Genomic DNA, 17,133 nt, shown 5'->3' with positions numbered 1-17,133 from the left:
TAGTCTCTGATATGTTATGTACAAGTGGATCCATGTTTCGTCGACGGTTACGAAACGACGCAGATACTCTTTCGGATTGCGATTAAACGCTTGTTGTCTAAAGTGAGCAAAGGCGGTACCCATATTAAACCATTTTTTGACAGGCAATATCGAAGGAGAAGAATCGCCGCACATAGCATGCAAGCGCTCTTTAATATCGCTGTGCGATTTTTCTTCTAGAAACAGGAATCAAATCACCGACTGACCTTTCATTTTTCTAAAATGGGCTAACATGCGCGCTTCCACACGCGTTTAAAACAAAACTACGGGTTCGATTCGGCTTTTAAATTTTGACAGTAACCGTCTACGAGAATGTACTACGCCATGGTAAATTTCTCTTGCTATCCCCCAGAAAACGACTCTGTATAAAATGTTGCACTACTCCAAGTGTTCCAATACAAAAAGCTCCGCGTGTTGCTCAATGCCCCATTTGTGAGAAACGCCAATACTTACCTCGAATCTGACATCCCGTTCACGAAAAGCTTCGCGAGCTCAGTGTGAGGTTCTCTCTTGGAACCTTACAACACGAAAACCAGCTGGTCAAAACCCTACCCATTCATCACTCGCGGTAGATAATTAAAATACCCCAATCCTAGTCCTAATCCAGGGTCTCTGTCGCCCGAAAACCCAAACATTCCGAACTTGAAGCGAAATCAGCAAAATATCAATTGGTTCTAGCTGGTCATTAATAAAAAAAAACATCAAAAATTTAACCCATAGTGTTATTGAAATAACAAATAAATGCTCGCATATCAAAATTTAAAATAGCCCAAGGTTAAAACCAATAATAAAACAGCTGACATATACTGAAAAAAGTGCTTTTATTCTTGTAAATGCATACAGGCTAAAAATACACAACACTATATGGATTTATACTTGATAATAATAGCTAATAGGAAACGCCCGACTTAATACTTCGAATCCACATAAAAATACTTCCTAAAACAACGGCAATTACAAAAATAAAGAATAAAGAAAAAAAAAAACAAATGAAAACCGATCACCGATTCACGGCCAACTGCGTCGTACAGACAATGGCATACGTTCAGTTTTCAAACCTAAAAAAAGAGGCTAAACAAATAAAAAAAGGAAAAGTGTCGGTCTCAATTAATAAATAATTAACGTAACGATCCATTTGTAATTAATTGATTGTAAATATTAGCGTACATAATGCGGCGGGTGGGGAGAGCGCCGACTTACTGCGGCTTTTGTTTCTTCAGCGCCTGCGCGTCGAGAAGCTGGATTAGCTTCAGTTTCTTTCCCGTTTCGGAACGCCTGAATTCCTCCAAAAGCTGCAATAATGTTGGTTAGTTTTAATTAGTGCTGGTGTACTCTGGGCACTTACGTCGTAGGAAAGTTCCTGCTTCAAAATGGCGACTGTGTGCTCGTTATTGGCGCAGCAAGCCAGCAGCGTGGGGTACAACACACTGGATAATACATCAACGGAGAAGTATGGGAAAGGCAAAGAGCACAGTTGTTGCAGGACTGATGGTGACTGACCACTGACCAAAAGCATCTGAAACAAATGAAATTTAAGAAAATCACAGGGTAATCAATCTTCTGATATTGACTATTGTAATATAATATATAACATATATTTTAATGTGATATTCCCTTGTTTTAACACCATAACAGGTCAACTGAAAAGTCTCCGGTTTGACACATAGATGACGCTACTAGAATTAAATCCGTATGTTTTTTAGTTAGCCCTAACCCTCAAAAGATTCGTGTATAAATTTGACAGCTGTCGGATCATTAGTTTGTGAATTATAGCATTTTGAGTGAAGCAACTTTTGTTATTGTAAAAAAATGGATAAAAAGGAATTTCGCGTGTTGATAAAATAGTGCTTTTTGAAGGGAAAAAATACAGTTGAAGCAAAAACTTGGCTTGATGCCGATGAAGTTCAGACGTGGTGAAATAAGCACCGAAGACGGTGAACGCAGTGAACGCCCACAAGAGGTTGTTACCGACGAAAACATTTAAAAAATAAACAAAATGATTTTGAATGACCGTAAATTAAAATTGAATGAAATAGCAGACACTCTAAAGATATCAACTGAACGTGTACATCATATCATTCACGAATATTTGGGTATGAGAAAGCTCTGTGCAAAGTGGGTGCCGCGCGAGCTCACTTTGGACCAAAAACAACGACGAGTTGATGTTTCGGAGCAGTATTTGAAGATGATTAAGCATAATAAACCCGAGTTTTTGCGTCGATATGTGACAATGGATGAAACATGGCTCCATCATTTCACTCCGAAGTCCAATCGACAGTCATCCGAGTGGACTGCACATGATGAACCCGCTTCAAAGCGTGGGAAAACGCGACAGTCTGCAGGCAATGTTATGGCATTTGTATTTTGGGATGCGCATGGAATAATTTTCATTGACTATCTTGAAAAAGGAAGGACCATCAATAGCGACTATTGCATAGCGTTATTGGACCGTTTGAAGGACGAAATCGCTGAAAAACTGCCATATTTAAAAAAAAAAGAAAGTGCTGCTTTACCAAGACAATGCACCGTGTCACAGGTCAGCGAAAACGATGGCAAAGATCCATGAATTGGGCTTCGAATTGCTTCTTCATCCACCGTATTCTCCAGATCTGGCCCCCAGTGACTATTTCCTGTTCTCAGATCTCAAAAGAATGCTCGCTGGGAAGAAATTTTCGTCGAATGACGAGGTGATTGTCGAAACTGAAGCCTATTTTGAAGCAAAGGACAAATCGTACTATAAAAATGGCATCGAGGGTCGCTATAGCAGTGTATCACCTTTGAATATATATAAAAACTGCAAATTTGAAATTATGGCATATTTAATATGTGAAATATGGCAATGACAATGCAATCAATAATTACATCTTATCCAAACTTATTCCCTTATCCTTTTGTAGTTTTCTCACCAACTGGTAGGTTGTCTCAGTTTGGGATGGGTTTTCGTGCAATAAATATTCCAATTCGTCGTATTTGAACTATATTTACACTGATAATTCACGTTATGGCTAATATATATCGCTGATCAAAAGACATATAAACTAATAGTAGAATCAACAGTATTTTGTATTTTAGTTAAATCAAAGCATGCATATTGCCCAACTTTGGTGGCATAACACGAAGATTAACACAGAAGTGACAAATGTGGAGAGAAAGGGATTTTAAGGGTTGTCGGAATATATCATCAAACAAATGGAGTAGACCATCGGCTGGTCGCGATACGAATAGGGTACGATTATTTTTTTCTACCTGTGCGACGACGGTACCCCTCGAAAGATCGTACCGCGGAATTTGGAACCTTCGCCGATATCTCTCCATAACCGTTCGATAAACCTTTTCCCGAAACAACCGAACCAACAGAAAATAACGAAAAAAAAAGAGACGCGGACCGAAAAAACATCTGAACGCGTACATATTTTTTTCAAGCGACATTTCGGTTTTATCACGACGGAATGTCGTTCGAACCCGGGACGACGGCCGAAACGCGCGATAAGCACCCGGTTCGCGGCGCCCGTCCCTATCGCAAGTCGCATAACTCACGGCGCGTCGGCGCTGCATCTTTCTCGGAAGCAGCTCGAAGGACCCATGGCGGCGGCGGCCGATGCAACTGTGAGAATGTGGAAATGTGGGCCATACGTTAAGTTTTAATACCGTAACGCTGACCGCCCCAATTTTCGATTACAAAAGCAGTTGCATCAGTTTTTTTCTCATCCTTCGTATTATTGAATGCATACAGTCAGCATGTCAGCATACAGGATAGTTTACCCGTTTCATATTCTTGCGCATGCTCAAATATTTCCGAATCCCTGCTAGATATGTCGGTCGATATATCGATGAATAAAAAATGTCGATACCAAACCACGCTAAACTACCTAAACGGCGGTAGAGGGGGGTTGTTTAGAGATAAATCCCAAAACAAAAGTTCGATACTCTCCTTCAAAAATTCCAGAAAAGTATTTAATATCGATATTTTACTTTGCAACTAAAAATTCGACAATTTATACTTCTTTATTTTTCGGCGAAAAATATATATATATTGGGCAACAAAATATCGATATGTATCAGTGAATGTTTCTCTCCACTGGTAAGTTTTATTTTGTGATTCTTTGTCTAAATATTTTATTTTATTTGTATATTTACTATTTTCACGTACATATTCTGATATTTCTTTGTTAATTACGTACTGTCAATGCTGTTGTGATTATTTCTATTTTCTAGCCAAAATGTATCTCCCATGTCATATCTCCTCGATCTAAGAAGATGACAAACAGAAAAAAAGTCAGAAAAAAAGAGAAAGAGAAAGAGAAAGAGAGAGAAAGAGAGAGAGAGAGAGAGAGGGAGAGAGAGGGAGAAAGAGGGAGAGAGAGGGAGAGAGAGGGAGAGAGGGAGAGAGGGAGAGAGAGAGGGAGGGGGAGAGAGAGAGGGAGAGAGAGGGAGATAGAGGGAGAGCGAGAGAGAGAGAGGGAGAGAGAGGGAGAGCGAGGGAGAGAGACGGAGAGAGAGGGAGAGAGAGGGAGAGAGGGAGAGAGGGAGAGAGGGAGAGAGGGAGAGAGGGAGAGAGGGAGAAAGATAAAGAGGGAGAAAGAGGGAGAAAGAGAAAGAGAGAGAGGGAAAGAGAGAGAAAGAGAAAGAGAGAGAAAGAGAAAGAGAGAGAAAGAGAAAGAGAGAGAAAGAGAAAGAGGGAGAAAGAGAGAAAGAGAAAGAGAGGGGAGGGGAGAGAGAGGGAGAGATATGCTTATCTTCATTATATATTGCGAAAATAATATGAATTTTAAATCATCTGGAATTTAGTTTGTTGCAAAGATATAATAAAAAAGGTTTTTCGTGGGACTGCAATACAACAGTACAGTAAAATAACCTACATTACAAAGAATTCAATAATTCTATTTCAGTGCTATATCAAAAGTGGCAATCTATACGCAATATACGTTGGAAGGTAATTTTGAAAAATGTTTTTATGACTTCAATATAACGCACCAATATACAGCTTTGGAAAGAAAAAAAGAAATACTTACTGAGGACGATACAATTATACGCGTTGACTTTAAGGGAAATAATCCAATAAAATATGCATAAGTGCAACCCCTTCAATTCGGAAGGTCGAGACAGCAAATAAATATAGACAAAGCGGTAGTCTACACCAAAGATGTTAGAGAAGAGATAAAAAACACATATTTCTGTACTTTATCTGAAAATGTATTAATGTATTGGCAACAATGTTACAAGAGTTTGATCCTAATCTGATTAATTTCACGTGGAACCATCACGAGGATGGCTACAGAAAAGGATACAGATGAGGTGACTGAAACTTGTAAAAGGATCGCAAATCGATGTTTCGTCGTTGGAAGATCTATCCCAGGCACTTCAGAGGAGAGGTTTTACCGTACTATTTTGACTATAAATGATGTAGACATTTCGGACAAAGGAGCAAAACTCGGACCAATAAGAAATATAAAAATATTTTCAGGCATACGAAGGGTTCACCAAGTGTATTTCTTCCAAATTGTGTAGGGTTGTCATAGTTTGATTCTGTTTGATAAAAATTTGTTTGAAAAATCAAGAAATGATTTTTCTGCCATTTGCTGACATATGGAAAAATACCGTCCTACGTTTCCCGGTTTTCTTTAATTAACATGGGAGCTAATATCCTTCTTTTTGAACCTTGGAAATAGCTCGAATAGATTGATCGACTGAAAATTGACCTTTGAGTGGTCAAATTCTTAATGTGTTGGATAACCACCGTGTTGTCTAGCAGCTTTATGAAGATATGCGAAAAAGAGGTACGTTTTGAAAAATAATAACGTACACTATTTCTCAAAATAATATGTCGAATTTATAAGAATATCCTTTAAAATTAATTCACGGTTCTTTTAGGTAGATGTATTACAAATTTTCAAGATTTTTCTTGCAAAGAACCCTCACCTGATTCTCGGTGTTACCGACAGCGAAGAAGCCGGTCACTGTCACGACCTCGTGGAGCAGGTCCTGATAGGCGACGGTGAGTGTGATGTCTTGCTTACCGTTGACGCGCGGCAAGGCTGGACTGGCGCAGCACCACACTAGATGACCGCTGATGTGCCGAAACTGTAGAGAAATACCTTCAGCTCCTAACACCTCCTGTAACAAAGAATATCAGTTAATTCCTTTTGAAATACGATTATTTAAAATTATCAGCCAATAATAACATTACAAGCTATTTCAACATCGTTTTGGTATAACATTAATATTCTACTTAGGCTAATTTATTTTCTTTTTGTAGAATATCTATTGGCGAAGATGTAAATTATCAATTAATTGTTGAACAACCTAACCTAACTGTTAAATGGTTTTAACACTATTCTATAAATTAACAGTTTTCCCTTTAGTATTATTAGTTATTCAGTGTACTAATTATGAAACTATCAAATTGCATTATCTATTTTTGTTGTTTGGTTTGAAGAAACCTGCCATCGAAGCCAACCAAACACCTTTAGAGCCTTATGATGGTACTGGTACGTCATGTTCCAATTGTCGATTTTAATTTCAATGATTTAAAAGACCTGAGGAACCAAAAAAGTTCTAAGACAATGAACTGCCTGATTTACTGGACGAAAATCTAGTTCAAACTTGAGAAATCTTTCAGACAGATGAACAATTCATAAATAAACCGTTTGCTTGTTTGTGACCAAATGTTTACATGTAATGAGAAAAATCTAAAAGGAGGAAAGATGGTTACCGTATAGATTGATCGAAAATACCAATTCGAACTGTTGTGGACATATGAACATTTCGGGTTCAATGCTATTCAACCAAAAAAAGAGTTTGGATATTGTGACTGGAGTTGAGAAGTGAGCCACTACGACAATTCCACGTGTAAAAAGTCATAAATTAGTCCAGAAGAGTCACCCGTAAGGTTTTGCTGTACATATGGTGGGATCACCAAGATGTGGTGCATTACAAACTCTTAAAACCGAGTGTAACAATGATCTGTAGACGTCAATTGAATAAATTTAACAGTATATTCTTACAAAAAAAAACCAGCTAGAGCGAGTATTGTGACTGGCGATGAAAAGTGGATAATAAGACAACGTATTTAATTGTTGAATAATATTTTAGATAGTTTAGACATATGCTTTATTATGATTATTTAAAATTATCAACCCATAATAACCATCATATTCGTAATAAAATATTGGTATCTCGTTTTTGTATATCCTTTTGTATATTATATATCCCATTAAAGATTTAACTTGATGTCTGGTGAATACAGAACAGCTAAGAAAAATTGCTCTTTTTTAAGGACTGTTAGTAATTTATGGCACTGTAGACACAGTATAATATCACTGTACTAGAGGCAATTCTAAGGATTATTAAGATTTTTCTGCAAACTGTAGTGGCATACACTTCTAATTCATTTCAGTCTTCATTACTAAATACATCTTTTAACAAAGCACTAACCGAATATTTCAGGTAATAGATAAATTAACTTGTACATCAAGGGTTAAAATGAATGTTGCAAAAAATATTAACAATTTTTAAATAGCTTCATATAATTTCAATTCCTCATTTGTTGGATAGTTTGACATAAAACAAAGTAGAAAACAGTAGGTACACGAAAGTTCTCTATAGAAGGCAAATCAAAAATCTGTACGTTTGATATTTCAGATTTACATAAAATACATAACATAATAACTTCAAATAAATACATCTACTGGCAGGGAAATTGAAAAACCTGCAGCTGCAGTTTTAAAGATCGAAGGCTGGAATAAATAAACAAAGAACAATGCAATTTTATGTAAAAATTTGTTTTTGCAATATACATTTTAGTTGAGAATTATGGAAGAACGTAAAGATTATATGAATACATAAATGAAGTAATGAAAATATGCAGCAGTTAAAATGAAACTAACTACATAATTCACATAAACGGAACACACGGTGCAAATATAAGAAATCGTTAACAGTAAATGTGTAATAGTTTTAAAGCCTTGATAAATATTAAATGTAATAAGATATGTGACATTTTATATAACATTTTATTCTTTGAAGGTTCTATTTAAAGTGAAACTGACTGAATGACATTTTCTAGATGTGGAATGATGCTGACAATATATAAATAACGTAGGATAACTAGGACATGAATAATAGCTGTTTTGCAGATATGGCAGTGCATTAGGGTGAATACAGTGATTAACTCTAATTTTACCAAGAAAAATATTTGGGAAAAAAAATCATTTGATAGGGTAAGGGTAACAAGAACTAAACATGAAAAGGTAAATATGCTCTCTAATGAAAATAAAAAACATTACTTGGATATACAATTGTTAATTAGGTGGATATATAGCCTCCAGGGGATACCATGCGTAATTTAGAAAAGAGTTCAATGTAAATATAATAAAATAACACCAACCTACAAACTATTGTGGCTGTTGAATTAATTGTAGTTTAAGGCCTTCGATAATATATACAAGTTTTATTTACATTAGAATATTATTATATATCAAAGACTAAAATCTAAATAAACTAAAAGTCAAAATTAAGTACGACAACGTTTCGACATTATAAATTTAGATAGCATGAATCCACTGCTTTATTGGATTTATTGATTGATATTATTGGTTTAGTCTCCCCAACGATTTAGCAATTTTTAGAGATGATTAAAACACAGCAAGAATTATTAACGATAACCGAGGCTAAATACTATCTGTCAGTTGCGCGTTCCAAGGAATTCCAAAACAATAAGCTAATTAACAGTTACAGTCTTTAGAATAAAAAAAAGATTAAATAGATCAAAAATGAAAGCTACGCAACAAACATCAAGACAAAACAGTTAAATGGACAAACAAATAAATAATAATTCTTTTTATAGATAAAAGCCATCATAAAATAAGACTATGTACAGTTTATAATCGGACTTTAGAATACAGACTGATTTCTTTGAGGACATCAATTTGGGCAGGTTTAAAGGCAAGACACATCCTTCCATGAATCAGATAAGTCACAAATTCTTCTGACAGTTAATAAATACTTAAATTTCGCCAAAACATTAGAGGCTGATATTGGTTCCTCACAACTGGCACACAGAGGTCTCTCAGTTCGATTCATTAGGGTGAATGGGTGAATTAAAAAGGTAGCAGGGGAAAAGAAGTCCTTTTTAATGGGCTAAAGCTTGTTTAAGCAAGCTGTCTTCCAGCAGGTACCACTTAAGTGTACTGGGCTATATATACTTTTCCAACTATAAATGGATAAAAATCCTTATAATATAAAATATTTACAATATGTTGACCACTCATTAGCCTCGTTAATTAGGTGGATTAGACCTCCAGGGGATACCACTACATAACAAACACACCTAGAACTCTACCTCATGGGTGGTGAGGAAACTAGTTTAATGTAAATATAACAAACAATTCTAACCTATAAGCTATTATAGGCATGAGATGTACTATAATGTTAAAATAAATTATATTTGATAACATTTTTGTTTCATTATTTTATTTAGACTAGAAGTTTGTTATATATCAAAGCCAAACTGAACTAAAACTCAGAGTTGACGTTTTGACGTCATAAATTTAGATGACGTATGTTCACTGCTACATTGGATAAACATGTTACATATTTTCTTTGAGAGCCAGTCTCATTCTTTGATATTTAAGTGGTTCTATAGAAATGAGGCATTGCATGCTAGTTATCGGACTAGATTTAAAAGCTTCCATGGCAGCGTTTTGTATTTTTTCTATTCTTCTTAAGTAAGTTGAAGATGCTTTATTGGCTATTGGAATCATCATTATTTTGAAACATCTACCAATACTTGGTTAATACGACAAATAACAGAAGGCTTTTTCATTTAAGCGAGGTAGGTTTCTCGAATTTTACAAAAAAACAATTTTTCGTTAATAAATTACTGATTCTTCATTATTAGACCCAAAATACAAATATAAACCCTCACATCAGAATGTGACCCGAGATGTCAAACAGGCGCCTTGCGGGAGAAACAGCTGGTCGAACTGGCATCGACCGCAATCGTGAATCAAAACCGACCCAGCCAGTCGAAAGCGGACCATCCCGGTCCACCAGGTACACATACGGCAATAGATTGAATAGAAGACGAGCCAATCCACCGAACAAACAACGGGCAAGGCACGTGCTCCCGCCACCGCCCCCTAGGGGATCGGTGCGCGACGCGCCGATTCAATTACCGATGCGGGGGGGCACTGGGCCGAAGAAGAGGCCGCGATTAGAGAGCGCCACGCTTCCCCGAAGACCACCGGGTCCCGGGGGAACGGAGCGCAGCGAAGGGGAGCGGCAGGAGCCGTCCGTTACTTAACGGCAAGCCGCAACAGAACGAGTACCCCCCTGGGACGCCCCGGCGATTCTTTATCCTTTTATTTGTATGCTTGTGTATGAGGGTGCGCGCGCTCGTCGACTGACTGGGTTTTTTTTCTTTTAAATGTTTGTTTGATGTTGGTTAAGTCGACGTATTAATAGATAAGTGGCCAATAAACGAAATAGGACAAAAACCAATGTATTTTGTTTGCTATGGGCTATAGTAAATGTTTGTATTCACTAACTTGTGCATCTAGGAGTTTTTTCTTTGTTCATTTATTACAGTACAACTGTGAATTAATTTTGATGGCTAAACCTAAAGTATATCTCACATATATTGAAAAAGCTTGTAACATTTATATAAGGATCTATAAATTAGTTTTAAAGGATTTGAAGGTTTTTTGTGAAAAAAATAACGGTACAATATATCTTATTCCAAGTATTGTCACACTGATAGTTGTGTAGCGACCGCTACAGCCCTTTAGGTCGCCATGCATTCACTTACAACAAGTTCAAAGGTTGGCAACGCTGATGGATTGGTACCATGCGATTTCCGGCTATAAAAGACCACCACGACGACGTCTCGCTCTCTTTTGCTTTTCCTCTACCCCTTGTAATAGTACCACTTCCATAGCGCTTCCGTATTTCCTTTACCTAATCTAATATCTTGTCCATTCTCCCGTCGACTACATCTATCACTAAATATCGAAATAAACGAATTTTTATTCACTCGATTTTTTCTGTTCTCGTGCGAATTTCTTCTACAAAAATACTAGTGAGTGTTCGGATAAACAACCGCATCGACAGTTACACATTCCGACCGACTAGACGAACATTCCTACAATTGGTGACCCTGGCGTGATCGAAGTGCTTAACAGATAAACCAGCTCAACAGGTGCTCGACAAGTGCATGGAAGGACAGCCCAAGGAACCCATGAACATCACATGGTCGACGTTATCCCACGAAACTAACGCGATGGACGAAGACCACAGAAGCCCATCATGCATAACATCAACACATGAACACCCTTGCACCATGAAACGGGACATGTAAGGCACCACACTTATAGGTAGGTTATAGGAAAAACGAACTACGTCCTGCTACTCCTTCGATGACAGCTGCTCCCGTAAAACTGACTACGGTTGGATCCCCATTTCATAAGCAGTCTCTGTGCGATTGGTTGCGTGATTACGGGCGTGCTCAGGACACTGCACTACATAGAGGTACGTTCCACGACAGCTCCACTAGAAGGGGAGTAATGTAGCGGCCACTACGACCCTTTCGGCTATCACATATTCACCTACATCAAGTTAAAAGGTTGGCAACGCTGGTGGATTGGTACCATACGGTTCCCGGCTATAAAAGACCACTACGACGACGTCTCGCTCTCTATTCTTTTTCCTCTACCCCTTGTAACAGTACCACTTCGAAATTCAATATCCAAATACACAAGTTTTTATTCAACCAGTGTTTTCAGATCCAGTGCGAATTCCTGCCACAGAATAGTGGTGAGTGTTCGGACAAACAGTCGCATCGACAGCCACATATTCCGACCGATCAGACGAACATTCCTACAGCTGCATATTTTAAAGCTTTCCACGAATTGACTAATTTTTTTGATATCTTCATAAGAGGTGTAGCATTAAGGAAAATACGGCGGGTGAGGAAGCACTTCCCATTTTAGTGTTTCCAAGTATGTTTTCACCGGTTTTCTAACATGTAGTCCAGCGTTATTACGCTGAAGTGTCAGTACTCGTCCCAAACGTACCAATTGTAGTCGATAGCAGTCCCCATTGATGGTTTCACTAGGATTTAGCAGCTCATAGTATACTACACCACGCTAACACTACCAAATACAGAAGCATTAGCTTGGGGTAATGGATATTTGTGGCCCCATGATTTGATTCGCTTAGGATTATTGTAACGTATCCACTTTTCATCAATAAAATGTAAATGTATTTTGTCTCTTGGCTTTAATTCAAATGGTACAAAATAGCAAAGCTTTTCAATCATTTTCATGTTCTTCAAGTGATTGGAAATTGTTTCTTATGTTCAGCATTCTTCATATTCTTCTTGCGTTTTACATGGATTTGTAATCGAAGATAATTAATCTTGGTGTTTATTGAAGTGGAAGTATAATGAAGGACCTGTCTTAAGGTGAACCTTTCATAAAAATAGTTTGCGATGGACAGGAGCTGTTGGTACTCACTTGGTACCAGATCCGGAAAAATAGAAGCATAGGAACATCCCAAACAAGCTCCCGACATTCCTGGAAATTCACTATTGATATGTGAGCCTGGCGTGCTTTTGATAAAGCACAATTTCCACAAAGCACCAGTTGCCAAAATTGGCCGCTTCTGGGCGTAATGGTACCCATACATCTTATATATTATTGTAAATTATCTTCTTGTAGCTTCTTCTTGTATCCAATCATTTCCAAATAGTTTCAAAACATTTTTAATGCAAGGTTTGATTCCTCATATGTCGGAATAGGTAATTTCCATGATTTATATTTTCAACAATTGTTCTTTCAGAGTGTAGTGCATTGATGGGTGCTTTATACTGCGAGATACAGTTTATCAAAGCCATCTATTGAAATCATAATAGTTAAACAACAGAATACCTTACACAGTTAATACTATCGATTAGATATCTAATTTTTTGAACTGATACATATATTTTTCCACGATACCAAGTACAATCAATTCATTGAAAAAAGTAGACGTTGAATTAATATATTCTTCGCCATGTAAGAGGCTTTTCGCTCAAAAAAATTAAAATAAAAAACCTATAAACCATTTAAAGCACCTAGTGAATATATATATAAATAATCTCATTGACATTCTCTTAGACCATTCACGAGATATATTATCTAATCAAATAAGAAATTACCTGAAACTTTTCCAGATCAATCTCGGCTACTCTGCGCAATAATCGGAACGTAGCAGTGGCTAGAGCAACACACGGCGAAGGCAACGGTGGCGGGGACTGCCCCTCACCTCTAGGAGTCGCATCCGGAGGTAGCAACGAACCGTACAGCATGGACACGCAGCCGAGGAGCTCGGTACCGTGGAGAGTAGCGACCAAGTGGGTGGGATCTGAGTCTTCAGGACAATGCAGGGCCAGAGCAGCCAGGAACTCCAAGGCGGCCAGCAGGAAGCTGCAAGCTGGCGGGACATCATGGACAGGGCCTCTTACTGCTAAGCAACATCGGGCCAATTGCTCCACGATACCAGCGCACACTGAGAAACTGAAACAAAATAAAATTCAGATAAGTAGACATATAATCTTAATTATAAATTATTTTATTACTACATTTCATTTTTACTTGGATTAATTCACAAGCAAGACGAGTGCGAGATAAATACATCAATATGTACTCCTCAATTATAAAATTATAATAACTGAAGCTATATTTTATACTAAAGGTATATATTTCTACTGTGGTTCGGATATCACAGTAGATCGGATACTTATGCAAATGTTATTACTGAACTGATGTGATGAAAAATCGGAAGTAGTTCAATATAAAAGTCATTCACTTTTTTTTAAGTACCAACCATATAATATGAAAAGGGGTAGAAATACCGCAGGCAACTGCTTCTATGGTGTAATAGGTAGAGCGTTCAACAACATTTTGTTGTGTTTTGTTATTTTCAATAATTGTTTCTTTATTCCTAATCTTCCTCATACGGGCTACACTTTTACTTGGTCTACCCATTGTAATACTTAATAAAATAACTGCTTAATTTATTGAGTAAATATCTAGCACCAAAAAGAGAAAAATAATATATTTTAAACAAAAAAATTGAACCGACTTCAAAAAAAATAAGGAGCTCACTAAAAAGTAAAAAATAATCAAACTTTTAACATAAAAAAGTTTAAAAATGAAATATGAACATAATAATCGTTGTAATTAATTAAAAATAAACAAAAACCTTATTTAACCTATCTACTGCACGTATTTTATATTCTACTATATACACATAATTTAGCTTAATACCTACCTAAACCTATTTATCTATTTACAGTATTATTTTAACTATTTGAACACTTATATTCTTTTAACTTATTTTAACACTTTGAAGTCGGTGCTGAACCCAAACAATACAAATATAATATATAATAATATAAATTTGTAACATATACATAAAATTTTAATTAAAATACGATTAAATTAAAGTACGAACAAAAAAATCTAATTTGCTTGCTCATTATATATTTTTGTTTTATGAATATTTAAAAATCAGTTTAGTGGCTTGAGATGTTTCATAATATTTTAGTGTTTTCTTCAACAACCATTTACATACTATACACATACCAACGAAGTTTTCATTTAGAGTGCACTTTTTGAGACTTGATAATAATATTTAGGTTAGCCTACACTCAGTTGTAGGTAGCTGTGTTACCAGATAGGTTAGCATTAGTTACAGAAGAAAAACATTTTTAGTATTTCTATAAGAATTTTGTGTTGGATTTAAATGAATCATAAAAATCATGTATAAGAAAGAATGTTTTTAACATATATTATTATACAACTGTTCCACAGTAGGATTCGAACCCGCAACTATCGCAACAGTAGGAAGGCCGTTCTGTCGCCTTTACCACTGCACCAACCAAGCCGGCAAGAAATAATTTAAAAAGTTGCATAAATAATACAATATTTTGATAAGACTTATTTTATTGAATATTTAAGAAAAAATAGATATTAATTCTTGTACCTAGTTATTTCTAGAATCGGTCTTGGTTAAGATTTAGCCTATTAATAGCCCCTACCTGACATCATCTATTAGTTACTTATCCAGTTAACGGTTGCCTTGCAACATTAAGAAAAAACAGCATCACTCAATTTATTATTTACTTACCAACGAGATTCACATATAGAGTGCGCAAAAAAATCAACTCCCTTCCGGGTTCTCCCGCGCGTAATCTAATCGCTATCGATACCCGGAATACCGGCAACGCCGCTAATGGATTGGTTTATTATCGTGCAGCGATCCCCCCCGTCCACGTCTCTTTCCCCTCCACTATACCCCCGAGAATAACCGTTGCGAATCGTGCTCGAACCGTGGAGGAGAGGGAGGCGGCAGCTAGCGTGCGGTCTCTCGTCGGCCGTCGACGAAATCTTTCGGCCTCGTTGAGATTTCCTTAATCCAAACAAAATTTCTCGGCATAAACTTAATTAAAAGTTGCTTACGGAGTTGCCGGGCAGAATACAACACACACAAACACGGCCCGCTCGTTCGAAAAACTCGATTAATAAGGATTTGGTCTTAAGAGGGTTGTTGTCGTTCGCAGAGGTTACGCGACATTCGCGATCTTCTCACGTTTAACGGTTTATTTTTAAGACAATATAGAAATTGGGTCGAGGTGGAATTAAAACAGGTAATTGTTTTTACGTAAAAAAACAATGGGTTGGGAAGAACCTGTACCGTTCCTGTTTTTCGCCATACCCGGGGTATGACACAAAATTTGCAGAATGTCCAAAATTTTATCGAAATTCGTAGCATCAGATATGAGGGAAGCGGCATTAGTTCCATAGAGACCCCCCTTCTGTACTGATGGTGCTCCGGCAATGTTGAGATCGCGTTCCGGGCTGACGACCGTAGTAAAACAGAAAAATTCTAAGGTAATAACAACGCCTGTATCATACATCGCCAGGTTAGCTTCTAAGACTCCTGAATGCATTAATCATACACAGCAAATGCCCACAAAATTTGTAAATGTTATCAAAAACAGCGCCTTTAAAAAAATTACCCTGAAAAGGACTCTGACCATGATACACTTCTCTTTCACACAGAAGATCGATGGCTATCGAAAGCTAATATCTTGTGAATATTATATGAACTGAGAGCAGAGGTTTTTCTGGTTGATAAAAAAATTAACGATTTGTTGAAACAGTTTACTAATCCGGCATGTCGGATGAATTTGGCCTATCTTCTGGTTATTTTCACACACTTCACATTCATTAGATATAAACAATTAGAAAACATCGCAAATATATTAATTTTTGAACAACAATATTAAGAATAAATGTGAAGAACTAAAGCAGAAGCATAAAAAATGTACTGATTATTGGGAAAATAGTCAACATTGTCAGTATATAATAAGGTTTTATTTTACCAACAACTTCTTGAAAGCAGTATGGATTTATGGTGTTCAACTCTGGGGTCCTACCAGTCAAAGAAATAGAAATATTATACAAATATTCCAAAACAAGGGATTGTTGATGCTCCCTGGTACATTAGTAATGACAATCTGCATAAGGACCTAAAGATAGAAACTGTTGATAATACTATCAAGGTCATGAAACGGGGCTGATCAGCATGTTGGGGCTCTCCAGCTTATAGATAATAATGGTTTAGACAGAAGATTAAAAAGAGTAAAACTATACTACTATTTGTCATACCAAAAAAATAGAAATATAGTATGAGAAGTTAAACAGACACATTCGTTTAAAATGTATGAACCACCTATTTCTTAACAACTAAGACATTTCTTTTCTTTCGATTAATGATATAGGTACTAGTGAGTGATAAACGATATAAGTGAAAAATGTACCCAAAGGAATATTTGCCTGAAAAGAATATGTTGTTTATAAAAATCTAACTAACTTAATACAATATATATATATATATATATATATATATATATATATATATATATATAGAAATCAATTATTTTTCTAATAGCAAATAGTAAATTGTACTGGTAAAAATCCTCACGGTTTATACTAGAAGATATTAGAAAGCTGATTTTCGTACTAAATTAATCGACACCCGCAAAGAGAA

At 36.5% G+C, this 17,133-nt stretch overlaps 2 protein-coding genes across 5 annotated transcripts in view; one reads left to right on the top strand and one right to left on the bottom strand.

Annotated features, from left to right (window-relative positions):
- Positions 1-841: 841 nt before the first annotated feature.
- ssp3 (short spindle 3) overlaps positions 842-17,133 on the bottom strand; it is a 62,641-nt gene continuing 46,349 nt past the window's right edge. For all 4 annotated transcript variants that reach the window (XM_076403793.1, XM_076403795.1, XM_076403794.1 and 1 more), the window contains exons 22-25: positions 13,235-13,592; positions 5,959-6,153; positions 1,385-1,555; positions 842-1,331 (exon numbers count right to left, since the gene is read on the bottom strand). In XM_076403793.1, the coding sequence (XP_076259908.1) occupies positions 1,236-1,331; positions 1,385-1,555; positions 5,959-6,153; positions 13,235-13,592 (820 nt within the window). In that variant the 3' untranslated portion in view covers positions 842-1,235. The remainder of the gene's footprint in view (positions 1,332-1,384; positions 1,556-5,958; positions 6,154-13,234; positions 13,593-17,133) is intronic.
- Positions 8,021-13,105, top strand: LOC143195673 (uncharacterized). The gene is made up of 2 exons (XM_076403069.1): positions 8,021-12,267; positions 12,339-13,105. The coding sequence occupies exon 1, from the start codon at positions 9,983-9,985 to the stop codon at positions 10,340-10,342; it is 360 nt and encodes a 119-aa protein (XP_076259184.1). The 5' UTR covers positions 8,021-9,982; the 3' UTR covers positions 10,343-12,267; positions 12,339-13,105.

This window comes from Rhynchophorus ferrugineus, unplaced genomic scaffold, assembly GCF_030347505.1.
Source record: "Rhynchophorus ferrugineus isolate W39M unplaced genomic scaffold, kcgeb_rfMv2 rfM4, whole genome shotgun sequence".
Taxonomy (NCBI): domain Eukaryota; kingdom Metazoa; phylum Arthropoda; class Insecta; order Coleoptera; family Curculionidae; genus Rhynchophorus; species Rhynchophorus ferrugineus.
The sequence above is the reverse complement of the archived record's forward strand: the minus strand, read 5'-3'. Positions and strand labels throughout refer to the sequence as shown.

Coding starts and splice junctions, on each gene's coding strand:
- LOC143195673 (XM_076403069.1), top strand. CDS start 9,983: ATGTCAAACAGGCGCCTTGCGGGAGAAACAGCTGGTCGAACTGGCATC.